The 19,479-nt window shown below is 45.5% G+C and overlaps 1 protein-coding gene across 1 annotated transcript in view; it reads left to right on the top strand.

Annotated features, from left to right (window-relative positions):
* Positions 1-13,572: 13,572 nt before the first annotated feature.
* VSIG10 (V-set and immunoglobulin domain containing 10) overlaps positions 13,573-19,479 on the top strand; it is a 43,355-nt gene continuing 37,448 nt past the window's right edge. The window contains exon 1 of the mRNA XM_083151474.1: positions 13,573-13,858. Coding sequence (XP_083007600.1) covers positions 13,801-13,858 — 58 coding nt within the window. The 5' untranslated portion in view covers positions 13,573-13,800. The remainder of the gene's footprint in view (positions 13,859-19,479) is intronic.

Below are 19,479 nucleotides of genomic sequence, written 5' to 3'. Positions count from 1 at the left end.
ACTCCAAACTCAACAGAACCGTACTCAGAGATTCCATCCTGAAGTGGTCCACCCACAGGTGAAGGTTCAGCAATTTCAGGTTCAGGATAGGCCTGAAAGAGCCGTCTGGTTTGGGGACCAAGAAAATAATGGAGTAAAACCCCTTCTTCCTTTCCTCCCGCACTACCGGAATCACCACACCCTTCTCTAGGAGAGACTTTGCCACCCCCAAAAGGGCATTTCTCAAGCACACCTCCATTGGCAAAGGTGTAGGAAGATATCTCTTTGGAGGAACTCCCTTGAGACTGCTCCTGTATCCTTGAGAAACAACACTGAGAACCCAAGGATCCTGGGCAGATAGAGCCCAAACGTCCAGGTATAGCAGGAGGCGACCCCCCTCTCTGTTCTCCTCCCCCTTGACAACTCCCCTTAAAAGCTAGTGCTTCAAGAGACTTCCTGGACTTGTTATCAGCTTCCCAAGCCTTAAGCCATAAGGCCCTCCTGGCCGTCACAGAAATGGCCGACACTTTTGACGCCATCTTAACTCCATCTTCTCCAGCCTCACAAGTATATTTAGCTGCAGCCTTTAACTTTTCTGCCAAGGCAAATGCTTCAGAATCAGGCTGAAGCAGTAAACACAGGGTATTTGCTCAAACCATCACGGCCTTAGAGACCCAGGCTGATGCAATGATAGGCCTTAAAGTAATACCAACTCCTTCAAAAATTGCTTTCAAACAACCCTCCAATTTCTTATCCATGGGGTCTTTGAACGTAGCACCCCCTTGTACAGGTAAAGCTGTAGTCTTAGACAACCTGGCCACCGGGGCATCCACAAGTGGAACTTTTTCCCACAATTTAACATGCTCCTCCGGCATAGGATACAAGCTCAAAAACCTTTTGGGCATAAGGAGTCCAGGTGTTTTCCACGCTCCCCCAGCAGCTCTTGTATGCCTTCATCTGAAGGAAAGGTAACTGCGTCTCTGCGCTGTTTCTTAAACAAACTTTGCTTCAGTGTCTTATCCACATCAGATAGATTTAATGCTTGTTTGACAGCCAAAATCATCACCAACACCAGGGACAGAGGATTCGGTCTCTTCCCTTTGATTCTAAAACATCTCCTCAACACACTCTGCTTCTTCTTCTTCAGAGTCTACATTAAGAAAGGGTGGTGTGGATAAAGGGTGTCTGGGGGAAACCTCAGGATCCTAAACAAACTGTTCCATAAAGGTATTCATTTTGTGCACACTTTGTGCAGTGTCCTGCATATCCTGTAACAATGCAGGGTCCTCCTGAGAAAGAGGAATAGAGCCCACAGAAGGTTGTGGGGAAGAAAATGGCCTAGGAGATCTAACCAAATCACCTCTCTGTCTATTTAGTGCCTGTACCAAGGCAGACACAGACCTTCCCAGAGCAGCTGCCCACGCAGGCTCAGGTTGCTCAGCCCTCTGGGCTTGCGCCCCATTTCGCACATATTCAGATGTAGGGCACAAATCCCCATAGTCCATTTGTTCAGCAGTTAATTTTACCCCTCAAAACTTGCAGTCAATTAACATGGCATATGCTCCACCCCCCAGCAGAGCAGCATTACACCTTTCTGTCATGATAAACATACACAGTCAGGCGTTGTATAAAGCAATACACCAGTGTTACTTAGCTGTCTGTCCATGTAATGGACCCTCAGTGGTCCCCGAGGAAAGCGCTGCCTTAGAAGAAACTGTCACTCTCTCTGCAGATAGAAATCTCCTTCCAGCTCCGCATAGTGTGGGAAGAAAGGGCGCCAGAGCAGAGTGAAGGACGAGACCAAGTCCCTGCTTCAGCGTGGAGGGGAACTGTTTTTGGCACCCTCTACCTGTAAGACACTCCTACCAAGTGTTTCTTCTGCCTTCCAGTGTCTCCCCTCCAATGAGGACCACTTGGAAGTGCCTAGCTGCGCTGAGCTCCTGTCACAGGCTTCAACACCAATGGAGTCCAGCCTGTAAACCCTTTCCAAGATGGCGGCCGCCATCGCAGAGGGTCCGTCACCCATGATCCCCCCCTAAGCAGGTCGCCGGCTAAGGACACCCCCAGGAGACCTCCTGTTAAGAGTTCAAATCGCTGTGCTGGGAGACCAGACAGCGTCTCTCATCACACAGGGACCTGACAGGATGCGCTTCTGTCAGCTTCTGCTGCGCTGTCAGTGTGAGGAAACTTTCCCTGGAAGCCTCATACTGTGTCCTGCACTAACTAGGAGAATATATTAATAAAAAAAAAAAACCCTAGCTACCCTAAAACATGGCTGCTTCAGCATAGCACCTACTCTGTTGGGCACCTAAAATGAACTGGGGAATGCTGGGATGCAGAAGGGAGGAGCCCGCCTGTCTCAAAGATTTAGCATAGGTGCCTGGCTCCTGCAGACCCTCCTACATCCCATGGTTGAGCTGTGTCACCAGGATGGATGAAAGAGAAAATGCAGCTTACTATTCAAATTGATTATAAAGACTCTGAGAACATAGGAGCTAGCTCTGTGGGTGATGTTGGTGCTTCTGCAACTTCAAAATCTGTTACTGTCTCTGAGAAATTGGAATAAAGGGGAAGATGTATGAAGTGTCATTATGGGGGGTATCTGTGCACATTATGTGTATTCCCATGTATTAATGTGGCAGTGTGTGCTCATTGTCTATAAGATAGCACACCAATATGCAGAACAATGTATGAGTATACACCTGCAGCTATTGATTTTGACAGCAGCAGGTGTTGTTGCCCTATCTCCACAGCAGTCAAAGGAGATCTCGCGCATACCCACTGGAACCAGCCAGGCAGGAAGACACAGCACATCAGTACTAAGATGATGTGCTATGTGCTCAAGCGGATTTATACATGTTAATACATCTTGTCGTTTTTCCTTCCTGCTTCACCTTGGTAATAAGTCGGAGTAAGAAGTGCTATAGTGGCATGATACGTGCTGCTTTAATGCATCTACCCCACAGCGTAATGTAAAAGAAAACTGAAAGCTACTTATAGTCTGCTACTGCCTAGAATCTACAGTAAGTGGTTGTCTTCCCTCACCCGTCTGTCAGCCCCTCCTCTTTATAAGCTCTAATGAACAGGTCCACTTCTCTCATGTGCTTTTGCTTCCCTTCGCTTATACCACCATCTCTGCCCTCCTGCGCTTATTTGGATAAGTGTTAGGTCTGATTCAGACCTGTTAGCAATACTGCACTTTTGGCAGATGGACAAAACCACGCTGCACTGAAGATTTAGATTTGTGTGGGGTGTGTTCAAATGGAAATCTAAATTGCAGTGTAAAAATAAAGCAGCCAGTATTTACCCTGCGCAGAAACTAACTATAGAAACTAAAATAACACCTGCAGCGTTGCATGGTTTTGTACATCTGCAAAAATGGCAGCCTTGCTAACAAGTCTGAATCAGAACCTTAAGCTTACACATCAACAGATTTATCTGTCCAATCTATCTGGTGGGAACAAAAACCTGGAAATGTATGGGAGCAAAGGACAATCAAAAATGTGCCCCCAAATGCACATTTTTGAAAAATTTTATTTTCTGTTTTCCAGCATTTGAGAGCAAACGTTGATTGTACATTTCCAGGTTTTTGTTCCCACCAGACGGATTGGACAGATAAATCTTTGTGTGTGGGCACAGCTTTAGAGCCTGAATCGGATTTGCATGCAATGCTGCTGATCACACACTCGAGCACTTATCGGTGGACTGCATTGAGGTACTCTGCACCTGCAATCAGCAACAAAAATGTAGGACCTGACCCAGAGATGTTCACTAGGCTGGGATATAAACGCCACCTGTTCCCAGAATCCCCTCACTAGCAAGCGAGCAGACGTGTTCGCATACACATCTGCTTGCATGTGGCCGCACAGGAGAGAAATCACTCGATGGACGCTTCCAATCTAATGATTTTTTTCCCCTTCGCTAATAAAAGTCAGTGTAAACTGACTTTTATTCTGGCCGGAGATGGCCGAATTTGTGTGACGTCAGCCGCTCGCCCCAAGCATGCATCGACACACCTGCGTTCGCAGTGGTACACCTACAGTTTCTATGGGCACGCCCAACTTTTTTTGTGGACATGCCAATGAAATGCTGGGCGGTCCCCTGCGTGAGTGCGGAACTCGCCGGAGGTGTTCACTCCAAGGGTTTGCAAATTAGCAAACCCCTAACATTGGACAGGGGGGCGAATTAGGCCTGCAGCAAGCGGGTCTGAATTGCCCCCATAGTGCTATATATTGTTTAAGGAGGGCCCCAAACTGGTACCTTGCTTAGCACCCCATGAGGTCTAAATCCACTTCTGCCGGGAGTTTTGAAAATGAATAATACATATATTATCTGAATATTACAAAGATGATATGCACAAATTCTATGTATTATTCTAATCCTTTTCTAGTCATAGTATGTATTGGAGTATGAGAGGTGAGGCCCTGTATGAATATCACTGCATTCCATTTGTATTTATACCGATGGGAGGGACATAGAAGCAAAGGTTCTCCAGAAGCAGCTCTTAGTGGCGGTGATGATGCATCCAACACTCCGGCATTACCTGTTCTTCATGAATTTCATGTCATTTTACATGGTACGCATGGTTTATTCTTCACTGTAGGAACAGAAATGATCACAAGCTTTGCATTAATAACAAAGGGAAATTCAACAGTAAATAATCACACCAGGAAAAGTGATCTCCGAGAAATTCATCTGGCAGCACATGGGATTAGGGCCTAATCCCATGTGCTTGACCGCTAATGTGAGATTTCGAGGAGTAAACCGCCGCCCAGACAGAAAGAATAACCGCCCCTTGCAAAATTGCGAGAGAATTGCGAATGAATTGCTAATCGGCATCCACTTATAAATCCACATACAATGTGAGTCTGAGGCTTCTACTAATCTGCGAATAAGACAGGCTGGAAGTGGTCATCGCTGATGTCACAAACCCTCCTCAAAAACCTCCTGTGCACACCTGAGTTTTTCCACCACAAGCAGAAAATGGCAGGTAACCACCCTGGACACCAGCTTCCTGTAGGTCAAACTGTGAAGGGATTAATGTACGATCCATACGCATTTTCTGTCGATATTTGCACTCGCACATGTGCGATGCGGACAGTACACATGCACCGTCATTCGATAATTGCTTGATTTGCGAATTCTCTAATTAGTGGTCAAGTCTGAATTAGGCCCATCATATAATATCAGTACATATATTGGTGTTTGAAACAAAGGGTGCTAGCGAGCAGCAGCAGATTTGCCACAAGTCAAAAACAGAGGCTGCTTATGGCCCTGGGGGTCCCAGGGAGCGTTGCTGGCTCCAGGGGGCTGGCCAGCAGGGCTGTATAAAGGACATTTCCAGCTAACCATGAACTCTGCTGAAATTGTCCAAGGGCTGGGCTGGCTGAATACTCCCATGTTAGACAGCTGTTCCAGGTACAGCACTTGTCTCTGTCTTGGGTCCTGCAGTATTGTGTGTGTGACCCATCATGTGTTACAGTATCTTTTAAATTTTTTATAAAATCCACATACTTCAAATTCCAATCAGGTTGGGGTAGACTGTTACTGTATTTTAAATATAGTGTATAAAACCAACCCAAGGGCGTAACTACCATAGGTGCAAGGGGTGCAGCTGCTATGGGGCCCGGAGCTGAAGGGGGCTCCGCTTTGCTGTCTAAGTAATATGTTTTACATACATTTATCACCATCAGTTGCTAAATAGGGGGCCCTTACAAACTTTTGCTATGGGGCCTACGAATATCTAGGTACGTCTCTGAATCAACCTACTACAATCATAGCTAGGGGTAAGGCACTGACTGGTGATATATCAATATGGTATTTTAATCTATTTAAGTACCACCATCTATAGGAGTTGCCGTCACAAAATCAGTAGGGACACTGATATAATATTAATACAGTCACACACACTGAGGGCTGTGGGGTATAATAATGGCTATCATAAGGGATGGGGGACCTGCTAGGCTGCTACAGTCATTAGGGGATGGGGGGAGAGAGATAGAAGGGCACTTATATATAGTGCAGTGAACACTAATGCGATTGGGTGTAATAAGTATTATTATCGAATCGCCCCCCCATATACACACACACACACACACACACACACACACACACACACACACACACACACTGATTGTAGCATGCCCCTCACCCACTATAAGGTCACCCATCTCTTATTATAACAATTATTGCACCCCTCAGTCAGTAACTGTATTGACTATAGTACAGTGCCCTTAGGGCGGGATGTATTAAAGTACATCGCCGCCCCTCGCCGCGCTGCCGCAGTGATGATAGCGCATATGTATTAACATATATGGCTAGCATCACAGTGCGGTGATGGAGGCTCCCCGCGATACCTGTGATGTGGTGTGCAGGGGGTCTCCCTCACATCCCGGCTCAGCGCGGCTGTCCCCGGCGCCTCCTCCTCCCCCCCTGCAGCTGGAAGAGCATCCGGCTATGACATATGCTAGGAGGAGGAGGAATTTCACAGAGGACGGGGAGGGGGGTAGGAGTCTGCGTCGAGTGGCGGGCAGCGATAGAAGCCCATAGGTATGCCCTGCGATGACATTATTGGTACATTTTAAAATGCCGTAAAACCCCCGAAAACAGGGGTTTTACCGCATTTTTCGCTTAGTACATCCCTCCCTAAGTGTGAATCCATTATACAAGGCCTGACAATTTAGTTTGCAAACCCGCCACCAGTGCTTGCTGTGGCAGCACTACACAGACATCTCAATATGGTTGGGTGACATTGGCACAACAGCGTTTCAAAGCTCTGTTGTTGTTGCTATGGCAACCAATCAGAATCTACTTCTTATTTTTTTTTTTAGCTAAAAGATAATATATAGTATCTGATTGGTTGCCCATAGCTACATCCCATGTGAAATAGTCCCATCCTAGTAAATTTCTGGTACTTATGTAATATCTGGGCGCCCGATTTTTTCATCGCATCGCAAACAAAATAGTGGCATACAATTCATGCGATGCGGTTTTTTCATTGTAAAGACCCGATTTTTAATTGTATAATACCCCCACTATCCAACTACGCATGAAGTTGATTTTAGATAGTGTGGCGAGCGCAGCGAGCCCTGCGAGGGGACGCAGAATACATGTAAAGTAATCCGCGTCCGCTCGCTGGCTCGCTGTGCTCGCTACACTATTTAAAATCATCTCCATGTGTAGTTGGATAGTGGGGGTATGAAATCACCCATGGTTGACTATACAATGAAAAATCGGGTCTTTACAATGAAAAATCGCATCGCATCACATGCCTTAAGTAGTGGCATGCAATGAAAAAATGGGGCACCCAGATAATACATAAGTACCAAATTTCCATGTGTGTGTTTTGTTGTGCCGTCAATGAACAAACATTACATTTCTTGCTAGATTTGGTGAGAGTGAAACTAAAATCAGAGAGATGTTAGTGCAAGTTTTCAGGATAATGCTATAAAGTGGATGAAACATTTAACTGAGGGAAAAGAAAGCATTAATGATGATTAGAGAGCAGGATGACTAGCAACGAGCAAAACTGAAGAACACCTTGCAAAAGTTTATGAAATTGTGATAAAAATCGAAAATGGTTGACTGTAAGGAGCATAGCAGAGCAAGTGAACATCAACCAAATTTCTTATGTCGAAGTACTGAAACGGCTGCGAGGAAAAGCTACACGGAAACAACCCTAAAGGTGCCCAAACACTAGTAAGATTTATCTTCAGATCTGGCTGGTTGGAACAAAAACATGGTTATGGATGAGTGACAGTTTGTCAGTTTTCCAGCATTTGCAAGCAAATGGTAAACTGTCATTTGCTCTCATCCATAACCATGTATTTATTCCAACCAGCCAGATCTGAAGATAAATCTGCGTGTGTATGGCCACCTTTACTTCTTGAAAATAACTTATGGCTCTTGCATCACGACAATGCACCTGCTCACAAAGAACTGTCTGTGAGGGAGTTCTAGCTAGTAAACAAATAACTATGGGGGTTTTAGACCTGATCGCTTCACTGCTAATTTGCAGAGCCCTGCGATGAGATAGACACTGCCTGCCACAGTGAAATCGCGCCCGATGTAAGGCTGTTAACCCCTTCCTGACAGAGCCAGTTTTTGCGTTCCTGACAGAGCCATTTTTTTCAAATCTGACATGTTTCACTTAAGTGGGGATAACTTTTTTTTGCTTTTACTTATCCCAGTGATTTTGAGATTGTTTTCTCGTGACACATTGTACTTCAAGTTAGTGGTAAATTTGGGTCGATACAGTCTGTGTTTTTTTGTGAAAAATACCAAAATGTCGTGAAAAAATGGAAAATTTTGCAATTTGCAAAATGTCACATTTTCTGCTTGTGAGACAAATAAACATACCACTCAAAATAGTTAATAACTAACAAAGACCATATGTCTACTTTATGTTGCAATCATTATTTCAACCTCCTTTTCATTTTTTTGGACACTAGGAGGCTTCAAATATGAATAGCAAATTCTCAAATTTTCAAGAAAATTTCAAACTCTGATTTTTTTAGGGACCAGGTCAGTTATGATGTGACTTTGAGTGACTTGTATGTGAGACACCCCCATAAATGATGCCATTTCAAAAACTGCACCCCTCACAGTATTCAAAACAGAATTTTGGAAGTTTGTTAACCCTTTAGGTGTTTCACAGGAATTAAAAGAAAGTGTAGGTGAAATTTCAAAATTTCATTTTTTTTGCAGATTTGCAATTTTAATACATTTTTCTAAGGAACACAGTAGAATTTACTAGAGAAATGTGACTAAAAATTGATTCCCCCAATTCTTTGGTTTTCATAAATATCCTATATGTGGCCCTAGTGTGCACGGTGACCAAACCACAGGCTTCATAATAGAAGGAGCACCTACTTGATTTTGGAGCCTCCTTTTTATGAGATTATTTTTTAGGCACAATGTAGGTTTCTAGGCACCATAAGATGCTAAAAGTTAGGTACCCCCCCACAAGTGACCCCATTTTGCAAACTACACCCTTCAGGGAATTCATCTAGGGGTATAGTGTACATTTCAAACCCCCAGGGGTTTCACCAATTGTGGTACAACTGGGCAGTGAAAATGAAAAAAATTAATTTTTCATTTTCACAGCTCAGTTGTATCAAAATTGGTGAAACCCCGGGGGGTTTGAAATGTACACTATACCCCTTGATGAATTCCCTGAAGGGTGTAGTTTGCAAAATGGGGTCACTTGTGGGGGGGTTCCACTGTATGGGTGTTTCGGGGGTCATTCAACCAGAATCTGTGCTGCAAAATCCAAAAATCACTCCTTCCCTTCTGAGTCCTGCCATGCACCCAACTGGTATTTTTTGGTCACACATGAGGCATTGCCGTACTCGGGAGAAATTGGGGCACAGATTTTGGGGTGCTTTGTCTCCTTCATTCCTTGTGAAAATGAAAAATTTTGAGCCAGATCTGCATTTTTGTGTAAAAAAATGTAATTTTTTACAGAAAAATGCAGTTCTGGCTCAAAAATTTTTATTTTCACAAGGAATGAAGGAGACAAAGCACCCCAAAATCTGTGCCCCAATTTCTCCCGAGTACGGCAATGCCTCACGTGTGACCAAAAAATACCAGTTGGGTGCATGGCAGGACTCAGAAGGGAAGGAGTGATTTTTGGTGGTGGAATGAATGGTGGGTGCTATGTCGCATTAGCAAGACCCCCGAAGCACCAATACAGTGGAACCCCCCCACAAGTGACCCCATTTTAGTCACCAGCTTTGGGAGGGGGGCTGGCGCTGCGGCTGGCGGGGGGGTGGGAGGGGTGCTGGCGCTGCGGCAGCCGGGTGGGTGGGAGGGAGGGGGGCTGCCGGGTGGGAGGGGGGGGGGGGCTGGCGATCGGTGGTAATCGGTGCGGTATATACACACACACACACACACACACACATATATATATATGTGTGTATATATATATATATATATATATATATATATATATATATATATATATATATATATATATATATATATATATATACATATATATACACACACATATATATATATATATATATATATATATATATATATATATGTGTGTGTATATATATATATATATATATATATATATATATAAATATATTTTTTCAGTGCATATATTTCATTTTTAACTTTTTCTGCAGCTTGATGCTGCTGCTGCTGCGGGGGGGAGGGGGGAGGAGGGCAGCGCTGCGTGCGCTCCAGACGCTCCGGGGGAGCCGGGGGAGCTGCTGCTGCTGCCGGGTGAGTGCCCGGCGGGTTCGAGGGGGGGCTGCACATCGGTGGTGATCGGTGCTGTACTTGACAGCACCGATCACCACCGATCCCTGTGTTACCGAGCGGCTTAGCCGCCGGTAACACAGGAAACGCTGTGAATGGCTGTTCAGATTTGAACAGCCAATCACAGCGATCGCCGACCGGGGGGGCACCCCTGCCCCCCCTGGGCGGCGAGGGGGGATGTCTGCTGTCAGGGACAGCAGACATCACCTAACTGTCACTGCGTCTCTAGACGCAGTGACAGTTAGAAGTCATGACGTACATGTACGTCAAATGTCGGGAAGTACTTCCCGACCATGACGTACATGTACGTCAAATGTCGGGAAGGGGTTAAAGGTCTGGGAAAATATTGCAGATCAGCGAATAGCTGCAAATCCATTCCCAACTCGCTCACCAGTGTAGTTTGTGCGTAAGCCAGAACCTACTCTGCCAGTGCGATAGAAACAGGCTGAATGATGCCAGGTGTGAAGTCACATGCCCTCCCTGAAAACATTAGGGCACATTTGCTTTTTCTCAGAAACTAGCCACTTACCACCCACAAATGCTGGTTTCCTGTCACTCAACTTGGGAACGGGTCAATTAAATTGAATGTTATCACAGGATGGCCTTGTGCATGCGCGCTAAGATCATACACATGTGCAATCAATTGATAATCAGCCGGGCTGTGAATTTGCAGCCCATTGGTCAGGTCTGAATAACCCCTATGTTCAAACACTGGGGGTGATTCTAATTCCCTCGGAACAGGGTGAATTTGGCCCCATTCCATGGACCATGCGCATGGTCTTTTGAAAATGGCTTCTGCGACTTGCATAGTAGCCGAGCCATTCTCAGGGATCCGGGCAGGACAGAGGTTGAACGGCGATGGGGTCAGGTGTCGTCCATGGGAACACCTAGCATTTCATGGGCGTTCAGTGGTGGCTGCGGGTCTTATCAGCCATAGCCGCCTCTGGGCCAGTCCCATTTTCAACATCTTTAGCCGCCTCTGGGCCAGTCCCATTTTCACCTTGGGTCGGACGCTGGTTGCTGAAGTGTTATATGCCGTACACTGTATATTGCCAAAGGCAAAATTAAGCTTCTGCAAGTACATTGTGCAGTTTGATAATGTCTGGCTCTCCCCCTTCCATTTTTGCTTACTGGTGACAAAGAAGCCACCTCTAACCATGCTCAATCACGGCTTGGCCCGCCTAGCAGTCCACCCCTCTTCTGCTACTAATATCCAGATAGGACTTTGCTTGATCCACCTGTTCCAAGCTTCCAAGTGTGGCGAGCGCAGCGAGCCACCGAGCCCGAAGCGTGGCAAGCGGCCGCGTATACCTGTGAAGTTATGCGCATCCCCGCGCGGGGCTCGCTGAGCTCGCCACGCTTCGAGTTCGGTGGCTCGCTGCGCTCGCCACACTTCATAAAATCAACTCCACGCCGACGTGGATAGTGGGGGTATGAAAAGGTCGGAGGACGCGTACCGCCGCCCCTCGCGGGCGCGCTACGCTCGCCACGCTTCGGGTTGGCGTCAATAGTGGGGTGGCGTTAACAATGGGGGACCATTTACCATACTTAATACCCATGAGGGGGCATATACAATCAAAAATCGGGCACATTGGCCCTTTTTACATTGTTCCCTATGTAAAATTGCGTTGATCGCGTTGATCGCATGCCATTATAATGGCATGCAATCGACGCGATCAACGCGATTTTACCATTGAAAGCTAATTTAACATTGAGCCCTATGGAAAATCGTGTTGATCGCATCGGTCGCATGCCATTATAATGGCATGCGATGGACGCGATCAACGCGATTTTCTCTTTGCTGGCAATAAAGCCAGTTAATTAAGAGAAAATCGCGTCCATCGCATTGATCGCATACCTTAAGTTACCTTAACTTAAGGTATGCGATCAACCCCGACGGGCGCCGTGCTAGGAAACAAGTACCATATTTTATACTGAATACAGTAAGATACAGGTAACCAATAGAGAGACTGGCAGAGTGGATCAGCAGACGATGAGCGTTTTGCAAGGAAGATCAGCCTAGCAGCAGCATTTAAAATGGATTGCAGTGGTGAGAGTCTGTTCTTGGGAAGACCAGTTAGGAGACTTAAGCTGTGTACACACGGGGGCGATTTCAGCACATATCGCTGGTGATTTCATGTGCTGTGGGAGATAAATTGCTAGGAGCTTGCTCCCGCTGCCAGCCCTTCATAGTCGCTGGTCACAGGAGCATTCTCCTCCGATTATGGCTAAAAATTGATGGTCGCTGGTGCACAATGTACTTTGCATCAGCGACCAGTGATATCTAGTCAAAATGAGGTAGAGATAGAATGAGACAGAATAGCTGCCAATTTTCAGCCAAAATCGCTGGTCACTGATGAAAACAGTACACTGAGCAATATATTGCTGAGAGGTATTGAAAGTACACTGAGCAGTATATTGCTGAGCGATTTTAAGCCAATATCGCTCAGCCACCAAATCACACCATGTGTACCCAGCTTATTGCAATAATCAATGCGGGATATAATGAGTGCATGGATTAGAGATTTAGTAGTGTCTTGTGTGATATACGGTCGTAATTTGGATATGTTTTTTAGATGCATTTAACAAGATTTGGAGACAGATTGAATGTGGGGAACAAAGGCCTATTCAGAGTAGACAATGACCCCTAGGCAACAAGCTTGTGGGGTAGGGAAGTGACAGGATAGGATCCTGCACCTTTTCAGGGAGTGACATGGGAAATGTAGACTGGACCAGCCATTATTGGGGAGTACCTCGGACGTTAACGCAGGCCCCGATCAGCCAGTTTCTTCACAGATCCAGAGTAAGTCCCTGGCACACACAACAGAAAACATTAGATGGTGAGTGTTATGCAAATAGATTTACAGAATTTTGCAATGCTACGATGCCATTCGCTGCCATGCACTTGGGCAGGATTTAACTCTGGTGGGTGGCAGCTAAATGATCACTGGGCTCCAAAGATTAGCAGCCCAAGTATTAGGTCTATATTACTCCCAATCTGGTATCCAACCCTCTGCTTACAAATGCCCACTAGCACTGCAGCAAAAGTGCCCTTGACTACATCTGATGCCTCCTTTTCCTGCTCCTTCATTAAATGATTATTTTGGAAGATAAACTTAGTCACTGCTAACACTGTGTAAACAAACTCTATAAACATCCACAAATAAAGCTGATCCTGAAAGCTCTTGCATAGCAATGCTGGGGGACAGATCGGCACACACACAGGTACAGTACAGCCATGGGATAGAGAGCAGGAGGAGGCACTTCCCTTACCTGGGCAGCAGGGAGTGGCCTGTGCTGTGCACACAGGGAAGCAGGAAGAGCAGGGGCTTGCATGGTCACAGACATCTGAGACACTGTAGTATAGGAGAGTCAGCGACAGTGGTGACCCAGGCTGCTGCACGTCCCATCCCCGGGCTACCCCCTTCCAGTGGATTTATGATCAGGACTGGACAGCACACAGCGGGGCATGGGAAGCCAACTCCAGTGAGGACGCACGTTCTCCATCTACCTGTTCCGCTCCCGGGGAAGAGCAAACATTCACTCTAGATGGGGCCCCGGGCTCTGCTCCTGGTGCTCTGCGTGTGCTTCTGGGGAACAGCTACAGGTAGGAGATTGGCACCACACCCCCGCCCCAACTCTGCTGTGGTGCTCCTGTGCATCGCATGCCATGCTCCCGCAATGCTCTGCCCAGTGTCAGGCTTCTAAGCAGCACTTACTGTACCTACAGTCTGCACAGCACTGACAGCAGAGAGCAGCATGCCCGGAAGTGTCTCTGTTCTCCCGGCGCTGCTAACTGGGGAGCTGTCAGACCTGTCTTCTGCCTGCACTGCCCCCAGCAATTCCAGTAGTCCAGAAGTCCCCAAACGCGGTCCACCCTCAACAGTCCAGGTTTTAAGTATATGGCCCAGCACAGAAATCAAATCAAATTTGACTGAAGTACTAATGAAGTCACTTGTGACCGAGCAGCATGGCTACACCTAAAACCTGGACCACTGGTGTGCCTTGAGGACTGGTCTTGGAAACCCCAGGAGTAGTCACTGGCACTTTGTGGATGTACTTGGATGAAAGGTCCTTGAGATAGATATGTGGGACCTGACTTTCTTTGATAGTGAAAGGTTGTGAAATGGTTTAGTTTAAAAGTTCAAATCAGTGAATGCGCTAAAGAATAAAGTCCCCGTCCCCCCCCCCCCCAAAAAAAAATGCCCTAGCTATCTGTATTTTAATTGTCGTGTTCCTTTTAGATTAGCAAGGTAAAAGTATTTACTTATGTCCTCACATGCGGTGGACTAATGCCAGCTTGTTGATGTAAAGCACATCTAGGATGTAAGGAGTTGTTAACGTAAAATCATTGTTTGTTTTCTTTCTTCTGTTTGGTGTAATCAGACATAATTACTGGAGATGAGCAAAGTGTTTCCACAATAGTCTGTTTCTACAAAATCAAGCTGAAGTGTAATGTAGGTGTGAGTGGTGCCCAACTAGTACCCAAGGTGTTGGAGATTTTGTGAATTTGTGTTCTATGTATGCTTGGTTGGAAAGAGCAAAGGTCTGCATACAAGCTGATACTCTTTATCAGTATGACACTCACCATAAACACAGGAGTCTGATGGTTCAGAGTGATTACTTATTTGTTTAACTTGTGCAATATAGGCCTCCGCTCACATGCCTTTCATATGCCTTACCCCCATATAATACACATTTCAGTTTAAAGAGGTCTTATCACATGAGAAATACTATTGCACAATTGTAGAGTTAAACACAGCAAAAGGTGCAGCCTTTTGTGCGTTAAAAATGCTTTTGAAAGTAAGCACCATCCCCAGCCTCCCACCTGACAGCCCTGGTAAGAGAAATGGCATTCAGCTCAAGGCAGCATTGTCCCAGTAATTCATACTACTTAGTGCTTCCTCTATCTCCCTGGCACAACCGTGCACCTGTGATTGCGTTTCGTAGTTACAGCTGGACTTTGTGCTCCTTACCCAATGCCACCAAAAATGGTTGTTTAATAGTTTCGGTGATATCATACACACACCTACAGTCTGCAGCAGTGGCATCTTCCTGATGTTGTGTGCTTTACTCACATACAGTACAAGTGAATGCCATGGACTGCGGATTAAAGCCCTCCACTCCTCCCCCCTTCCGTATCATGTTGGATATATATGTACCCTAACACCATTGGGTAACCAGTTTTCAGCAGTTATTGATAAATACATAACTACGCTATGGTAACGCTCTATTCGTAAGAGATAATTTTAATTACAATACACATCAGTCATCGCAATTGTTTTAGTAAATGCATCTAGACAACACTATGGATGGTCTTGCCCACCTTAATGCCTCGGGCTGCCACAAATGCCCCTAATAGTCGGATAGTTATAAAACTGTTGTTGTTGTGATACTCTCAGTTTTAATATAAACATCATTTTTTTTTATGTTAGTAATGTTGCTGCATTGCTTTTTGCATGCTATGTATTTCGATACAAAATCCATTCCAAACCCACTGGTACTATATTCATCAATATCACGTTGATGTATCAAGTAGTAGGGAAGAAGGAGTATATTTACTAAAGTATATGTTTATAGAAGTGGAACTGTTGCCCATAGCAACCAATCAGATTCTTCTTACCATTTATCTACCGATTTCTAGAAGAGACTGGCTAGAATATAGTTGCTATGGAAAACATCTCCACTTTTATAAGCCTGCAACTTAGTGAACACCCCCCCCCCAGCCTTTAGCAAACTATTGGACTATCGTTTTATAGAATGTACTTGAAAACTTCTTTCTCAATGTTGGTCACATTCTTTTCACAGCATTATACATCAAGACTCTCATTTTAATTGGTCCGTTCCCCTGCTCGAGGGAAGCGATGTTTAGCAACTGCGCATAAAGTTTTTTTGCGCATGTACAGCTTATTTGCCTGCCCGTTCGCACCTAACAGTGTGGGCGTGGGGCAGCAATGAGGGGCAGCGCCCATGGGAACGGCCAGTGTTTCATGGGCATCCCCATGAAATTGCTCTGTGTTCGTATGTACTATTGTTTTTCCGGTTCATCAGATTTTTGTTTCTGATATCTGTAATTGATTGTATTTTTGTTTCCCTGTCTATGCCCTTAACATTTCTTCTCCCCCAACCTTACGTCCTCACATACCCTCACCCTCGTCATCCTGGTCTGGAGTCAGGTAACAGAGATCACTGGATGAGTCTTTATTTCTCGGCACTACTAGGTCTGGATAGTTCAAACCCCTTACCACCTCATGGCCTCTCCAGATTTAAAATTGTGCTCTTTCAATGTGAAGGGGCTCAACATACCCGAGAAGAGGTCCACTCTCCTACACGATCTTAGGCATGAACATGTAGACATCGCCTTCATACAAGAGATGCATTTTAAATTTTAAGCAGCCCCAAAATTGAACACGAATTCCATCTTATAGACTTGTGGCGACTCCACCATTCTACAGTAAAGGACTACATTTTCTTTTCAGCACCACACAATATGTACTCCCGATTGGATTACTTCCTAGTAGATCATAAATTCTTACAATTTCCCTGTAGTTTAATTGGCTAAATAACTTGGTGGGATCACGCACCTGTATTTGCCTCAGTTAATATGTCTCCAACTACACCTAAGCCCCGGGCCTGGAGATTTGACTCTTCGTTCCTTCGGGACTCTGGAATCACAGCAGAACTCAAATCTGCGATGACAAATTGCAATGAACTTAACGACACCCCTGATGTCGGAGCAAGGACTATCTGGGAGGCTCATAAATGCATCATCCGAGGCAAGTGCATACAATTAGGATCACAGTTTAAAAAACAAAAAACGGCACAGAGGCAGCTCTTTAAACGCTTTATATCATTAGAATCTCAACATAAATCTACATTAGACTCTCAAATATTAAACGACCTAACCGAAACCAGGCGTGCATTGAACAAACTACTAAGTGACACAACCAAGAGAGACCTGGGTAAATGCAGACATAAATACTATCTATGGGGCAATAAACCCGGCGCCATGCTAGCCTGTGTTCTCCGAGCCCAAAGACTACAGTCTTTTGTGCACTCAGTACAGAGCCCTTGCAGAGACATGGTTCATACACTTCCTCAAATTGTGGAATCGTTCCAACATTATTATTCTACCCTCTATAACTTGAGATCGGAACAACCCGACTTGCCCTCACCAGACCCAAAGCTGTTATTCAAGAACTATGTACGTGAAATCAATTTCCCCAAGTTATCGGAAGGGGACCTGAACTCTCTAGAATAAGCCTTCAGGACAGAGGAACTTGAAGTGGCCCTGGTGTCCACCCCAACAGGAAAAATCCCCGGCCCAGACGGCCTCCCCGTCTGTTACTATAAAACATTTAGATCATCCTTAATGCCTTTATTTCTAAAGGCTTGCAACTCAATGGGTGGTATTCAATGAGAATACCTGCGAGGTGCAGCGAATCCTTTTTTGGAGCGGCTCCGGTATTCAACAAGTTAGGGGCAGCGAGCCCCTGACCAGCGAATATGAGCTCCTGCAGCGATTGCCGCAGGGAGCATGAGGACGGTGGCAGGAAGAGAGATGGAAGTCTCTCTGCCTGCCCCAGAACGTTTATGGGGGGGAGGTGGGCTCCCCGGGTGCCAGGCAGCACAGGCTGCCCCCCGGGGGTGCCAGCAGGGGACCTATATTCACTACACCCGATCGTAACGATCGGGAGCAGTGAATATATGAATATGTAATGAGCGGCTCGGCTCCGGCGCCCCCTGCTGGCTGCTGTGTAAAAAATAAATAATTTTTTTTTTTTTTTTTAAATTAAATATATATTCATGTGCTTACAGCACATGAATAAAAGTAGCATGCCCCTCCTCAGAATAAATTTCTGATTTTTTGACACCAAATGTAAAAAACAAAACACTTTATTTTAAAAGTTCACATTCCACTTCTCCATCAAAAGATAGCGATTGCTACTCGGTGAATCATGGCGAAAAAAACCTTCAAATGTATTCGCCATGTGGTCATTGAATAGGGTGATTCACCGTTTTAGTCCAAAATTCGCCAAACAGCACAAATTCGCCATAAAAACATGGCGAATCAGGCTCATTGAATACCGCCCAATATCTATGGAGTCTGGTTTCTCTACTCACACACTAGAAGCTCATATTTTTGTAATACCCAAGGAGGGTAAAGATCCCACCCAGTGTTCGAGCTACCGGCCCATATTCCTATTGAACTGCGACGTGAAATTATATGCTAAGATGCCAGCGAACCGACTGGGCCCACTTCTCCCTGGTGTGGTGCACGGAGACCAGGTGGGCTTCGTCCCGGGTCGCGAGGCTAAAGAGAATACCTCCAAAATGATTGATCTTATACATACTGCAAGAACCGGTGCTGCCCACGTGGTCTTCCTGTCCACTGATGCCGAAAAGGCCTTCGACAGAGTCGACTGGCTCTTTATTGAAGGCGTCATTAGTCATTTAGGCTTAGGTCCTACCTGTCTCCAGCACATACTGGCTTTATATAGCTCCCCAACGGCAAAGGTTAGAGTAAACGGAACCTTCTCCAATCCTTTCAAAATAAAAAATGGAATGAGACAAGGCTGTCCTCTCTCTCTGCTCATTTTTGTGCTCTGCATGGAAGCCCTGGCCAAAGCAATCAGAGCCAACTGAAATCGCATAAAAGCAGGGGCCCACGACTTCAAACTAGCATTGTATGCTGATGATTTGCTGGCCACTATCTCAGACCCTGTCACCTCCCTCCCAGCACTTATGTCCGAATTCACTAGATTTAATGCCCTTTCAAACTTCAAGATTAATTACACAAAATCTATTGCATTAAACATATCCACCCCGCCACATGTTATAGAAGGGATTTGTGGATCCTTTCCATTCACTTGGCACCATACACACTTCAAATACTTGGTGGTTTTTCTGTCACGTGAAGAAGGGGGGCTACAACTCCCACACTTTATCAGTTATTACCACGCAATACACCTTACAAGAATTGTTGAAATGACACGTTTCCCTGCCGATAAACAATGGCCACAGATAGCAAGCGCTACTACCAATACCCGCACCCGCATACTCCCATGGCTCCTAAAAATCCCACGTCTTAAACACCCAACTTTAGACCCAACCCTGAGTTTTTGGAAAAATTATAGACACTCACCTACCTTCAGCCCTAAATTTTCTCTGCCCATGCCCTTACTCTCTCACCCAGACCTACCACCAAACTCACTCGCCGTATCATCC

The sequence above is a fragment of the Crinia signifera genome, chromosome 1 (assembly GCF_055691185.1).
Source record: "Crinia signifera chromosome 1, ASM5569118v1, whole genome shotgun sequence".
Lineage (NCBI taxonomy): Eukaryota > Metazoa > Chordata > Amphibia > Anura > Myobatrachidae > Crinia > Crinia signifera.
The sequence above is the reverse complement of the archived record's forward strand: the minus strand, read 5'-3'. Positions and strand labels throughout refer to the sequence as shown.